This window comes from Rattus norvegicus, chromosome 3 (genome assembly GCF_021556685.1).
Source record: "Rattus norvegicus strain SHRSP/BbbUtx chromosome 3, alternate assembly SHRSP_T2T, whole genome shotgun sequence".
Lineage (NCBI taxonomy): Eukaryota > Metazoa > Chordata > Mammalia > Rodentia > Muridae > Rattus > Rattus norvegicus.
The window spans coordinates 136,065,415-136,070,384 of record NC_141536.1 but is presented as its reverse complement, the minus strand read 5'-3'; the positions used below and the strand labels follow the sequence as shown (position 1 = coordinate 136,070,384).

The 4,970-nt window shown below is 42.7% G+C and overlaps 1 protein-coding gene across 1 annotated transcript; it reads right to left on the bottom strand.

The window, feature by feature from the left end:
* Positions 1–1,956: 1,956 nt before the first annotated feature.
* Positions 1,957–4,768, bottom strand: Cst9l (cystatin 9-like). Its single transcript, NM_001108597.1, has 3 exons — positions 4,484–4,768; positions 2,862–2,975; positions 1,957–2,240 (listed from the first exon to the last, which is right to left on the bottom strand). The coding sequence occupies exons 1-3, from the start codon at positions 4,703–4,705 to the stop codon at positions 2,163–2,165; spliced, it is 414 nt and encodes a 137-aa protein (NP_001102067.1). The 5' UTR covers positions 4,706–4,768; the 3' UTR covers positions 1,957–2,162.
* Positions 4,769–4,970: the final 202 nt, after the last annotated feature.

Sequence of the window (4,970 nt, the reverse complement as noted above, 5' to 3'; positions counted from 1 at the left end):
AGCTTTTCTGTGTTTTCATTGCTGTTAAACCAGACCTTTGATGATCTAGAACCTGGGGACTACACATAAAAGAACACACTGGAAAAGATGATGTGAAAAACCACTGTAAAAGAGCTATGGGTGTGGCCTGATGCCTGCTTAGCATGCATAATGCTCTGGTATTGAGGCCCAGAATCACAACAAAATAAAATCAAACCACTTGAATGGGCTACATTGAGCTCTTTTTACCACTCGCACTAAAGCAAAACTTCAGGACTCTTGGCTCGCATCTCTCCACTTAAGAGGCCCCAGAAGATGCTCAGTATTGACATTCATTGAAGACCTCAAGGTAATATTGAAGCAATATTTTATTTTTCCTTAAAAGCAGAGAATATCCTAGACCTGAACCACTTCTCAAGATTTTAGAAGAAAAGTTCTTCCCAGGGCCCTCATGAAACCCTTGCCCCATCTCTTCTTAGCTTCTGCTTATGTCTCTGTAAAGCAGCTATGCTTGGAGTTTCCCATTCATACCCTCAACAAGAAGCATGACTGAATACAGAAAATGACCCATTCAACTCAAAGCTAGTTCCCACCATGATAGTATTTAATGATGTTCCAAGTACATGTGCTTCTTTAATTGCACCATGGCTAATGTTCAAGTATCTTTTATAAGTATTTTTAAATATTTTTATAATTATCCCCATGATCCACCTCTTCAGGGTTCTACCACCTCCTGATCTAAGCCTGAAACAAGCAAGGCAGAACAGGTGCTAGTCTGAATATTGACCTAAAGAACTGGGTCTAGTTCATGTTCATAAGGTCACCCTTGAGTTAAACTTGCTGCCATGATTAGTCAAAGAGTTCTAACAGGATACACTTAGTCTCTATCTGCTGGAACATGACAGCCCCAGAACTCTAGCCCTGTTGGGGCCATGGTAGAGCTTAGCTCACTGGTAAAAGCCTAAAAATTGGGGAAAGTTTGTATCCCAGATCACTATGGCCAATAAAGCCATCCTTACTCAGGGAGGGACTAGAATCCCAGATTGTGGGCCATCTTGGTAAAGAGCATGTTTGTGGAATATCTCCTAGCTGAACTTGAGGCACAAGGTAAGTCTTCTCCCACCACATAGCTGATGTCATGTCCAGTGATTATTTTAAGAAATATGTGTGGGATGGGGGGAGTATGTAAGTATGTGGATACATGTACACACACAGAGTCCAGAAGAGGGCTCTGGGATTTGAATTCAGGTTCTCTCCGAGAGCAGTTCATGCTTTTAACTGCTGAGCCATCTCTCTAGCTCACAACCCAATGAGTTGGTTTTGTTGTTGTTGTTGTTGTTGTTGTTATTGTTGTTTTGTTTTAAGATTTATGTTTATATAGGAGTACACTGTAGTTCTCAGACATACCAGAGGAGGACATCAGATCTCATTACAGATGGTTGTGAACCACCATGTGATTGCTGAGATTTAAACTCAGGACCTCTAGAGGAACAGTCAGTGTTCTTAACCGCTGAACCACCTCTCTGGCCCCTCAGTGAGTTTTAGTAAACATTAAAATGACCTCTGCTACTAGTCTAGGGAATTGAGATTTTCAAATTCTAAAATCCTAACTACTTTATGAACATCTTGACTGGTTGAAAAATCAAAGAATGAACAATTATTTAGTAAATATCAACCCAACTTGTTACTCTTTTCGTCGAGGAAGCATGCAAGCTTCTTTCTGGAAATCAAAGACTGAATACATGTGCTGGGATAAGAGTGTCAGAAACCTGGGCCCTATCTTGGATATTAAGTGCCCTAGGAGACCACAGTCATTGTATTTCTGGACTTCTGTGACAAGAGTTCTTACACAGCTTGCTTACTTATGTCTCCTGTGACCCCCCTCAGGAGCTTCAAAGTGTGGGGAACATTGTAGAAACTCAAATTGTGCCCACCACTGGCTCATGGTACTTCCTCTAAAAACACACACAGAACATGTTCAGAAACGCAATATTTAATGAACTATTATAAATGATGAAACAACAGTGATATGCATTTCCCTAGTTATTATTCACATACCCAGTCTTCATACCATACAATGTTGCAAAACAAGGAACATGAGCACAGAGGTTCTCCCAAGATTAACCACTTCATGGATGCAGAGAAGTACATGGCCAGACCGTGGATGACTCCAGTCAGAGGAACTATGAACACACATTCTTGAAGAGCTGGAATTCTGTTATCCAGGGCAAGGTACCAACAGTGAATAGGCAGGTGAAGGTCTGAGGGAAAATAATAAGAAAAGACAGTGAAAAAAAGGTGAAGGAAGTTTGTGGCTTGTTTTCCAAACAGCATATATTTCACCCTTCCCTTTCCATAGACCAATAGGTAATAGAGGAAGCAAGTATCTTCAGACTGCCCAGTGAACCCTGGGCAAATCATGACTTGTGTCATGATCCGAAGCACCATGGAAACCCAAAGGCTACTTGTTGCAACTCCCTCTAAGCAAACAGGGACATCTAGAGGAATATTTAGGATGTTCTTGTGTAATTCACATACCTAACAGTAATTGTAGAAAGCATCCTGTCAAGAATACCTGCTGTGATAGCTAATTAGTTTTAATTGCCAACCTAACACAATTGAGAATCATCTGGGAAGAGCATCTCAGTGAGAGATGACCTAGATCAGGTTGGCCAGTGAGATTGTCAGTGAGGAGTTATCTTGGTTATATTAATTATAGAAAGACCCAGCCTTCAATGGTGACACCATTCCCTGGGTTTTGAACCTGAACTGTATTAGAGTGGATCTCTAGGTGTGGCTGTGTCACTTGCTCTTGCACCCCACCCTGTTCCCCTGCAGCACCCACAGCTGTGAAAATCAAGAGGGATGGTGTCCTGCCTTACATTATTCCGATCATGACTCTCCTGAAAGGGGCAAATGTCAAGGCTCTCCTCAAATTTCTTGCATATGGTTCTACGCAGCCGAAGCCTCATGGAAAACACAATTGGATGATCTACCTGTAAACAGAAAAAGATTAAAATTAACAAACCAATTTGCCACTTAAGAGGCTGTGTGACTGCACTGAGTATGTGAAGAGACCCAGAATCTTCTCTGTTTGGAGTTCCTCCAAGCCTGGAATCAACTCTATGAAAACAGAAGCCAGGGTAGTAGTCTCTAGATCAGAGTTGAGATTCAAGAGCAGGGACCTGTTAGAAAGCAGAGAAGTCAAGATGAGTCCATACTACTATCTCCAGACTCTGTATCCTCCATAGACTCTCTGCAGACATCTGACACTATATCTCTATTCTCAGAGTCACAGGACATGTTTTGGGAACATAGTTGCTCAACCAGTGTTTGCTGGATAGTCAGCCCTAATACATGGAGCCAGCTTTCCTCATGCACTCAACTGAGCTACAAGTCAAACACCTGCAGTATAAGCACACCCCAGAGCAGTGTTTCAGGAGAAGCCTTGTGTGTGCTTTAGAAAACCTGTTAGGGTCTGTGCAGAGATCTCAGAGACCTTAGCACTGGGCAGGGCCAGAGCCCTCTACCTTTCTCTTGCCAGGGGAGAGGGAATAGAATGCCCCTCCTCCACAGCCAAATGTGCAAAGTTGGAGATGAGTAGTGCCATCCTGACTACATTCTGTTGAAGCATTACAGAATAATAGACAAGGTCAGCCAGGATTCCAGAACAAAAGGGAATTGAGAGGAAGAACTGTCTGGAGCTCTCAGGAGCCTTAGTGAGTTTCTCTGTGTTCCATGAATCCTCAGCACCCAACTTTTCTGTTTCTCCATTTACATATATATTAGCTTTATCTATCAGCACTTTTTGTGTGAATCTTTTTCTTTGGTTTTATTTGCATAGAAGTGTCTGTTCTGGGGCCAGTGAAATGGGTTCATCAGATAAAGGTGCTTGCCACCAAGCATGACAGCCTGAGCTCAATATTCAATATATACATGATGGAAAGAGATTACTGATTCCCCAGTTTGTTCTCTGACATATTTATTTATCCATGTGTGTATGCCAACACACACACACACACACACACACACACACACACACACACGCACGCACGCACGCACGCACGCACGAATAAATAAAAATATAATTTAAAAATATTTAGAAAGACATGCCCACTCTAAAATTCTCATTTAAACAGTGTGTCAAAGCAATAATAAAAAAATTATCTAAAATTTTAAAAGTGTGTAAGGGGGCTGGAGAGATGGCTCAGCGATTAAGAGCACCGACTGCTCTTCCAGAGGTCCTGAGTTCAATTCCCAGCAACCACACGGTGGCTCACAACCATCTGTCATGGGATCTGATGCCCTCTTCTGTGTGTCTGAAGACAGCTACAGTGTACTCATATACATAAATAAATAAATCTTTAATAAAAAGTGTGTGAGGAGTATGATAAACATTGAAACTGACTGAATTAGGTTATGAGTAGCTTGCAAAGGGTGGCTTGCCCTCTCCCATTTTTCACTGACTAGCGGGGACCAGACAAGTAAGGATGTGGTCACTTACCTCCTCCCTCCAGGAACTCATGATATGTTCCATTCTATAGGCATATTCATCCTGACTTTTCTGGTTGAACGTGTTCACGGCAAATTCCACTGTGGGAATGAAATTAACAGATTTGTCTGTTTCTTCATTGGCCTTTGTGACAGGAGTGATGAGAACCTGAAAGCTAAGCAGAAGTAGCAGCATGGCCTGAGGCAGGGCTTTCTTTCCCAGTGGACAGGACATGGTGCCAGAACTGCACCGCCACTGCTTTGTCTGCCTTAGCCCGTCAGGCCCAGGGAGTCTATCAGGCACAACTCCAACCCATAATCTCATCAGCGTGGACACAGACTCCTCCTTCTCAGTTGTCATAATCATGCACATGCGCACACGCACACACACACACACACACACACACACACACACACGCACGCACGCACACACACACACACACACACACACACACACACACAATCTTTTGCTGCCCAAGCATCCTCCAAATGAAATCAAC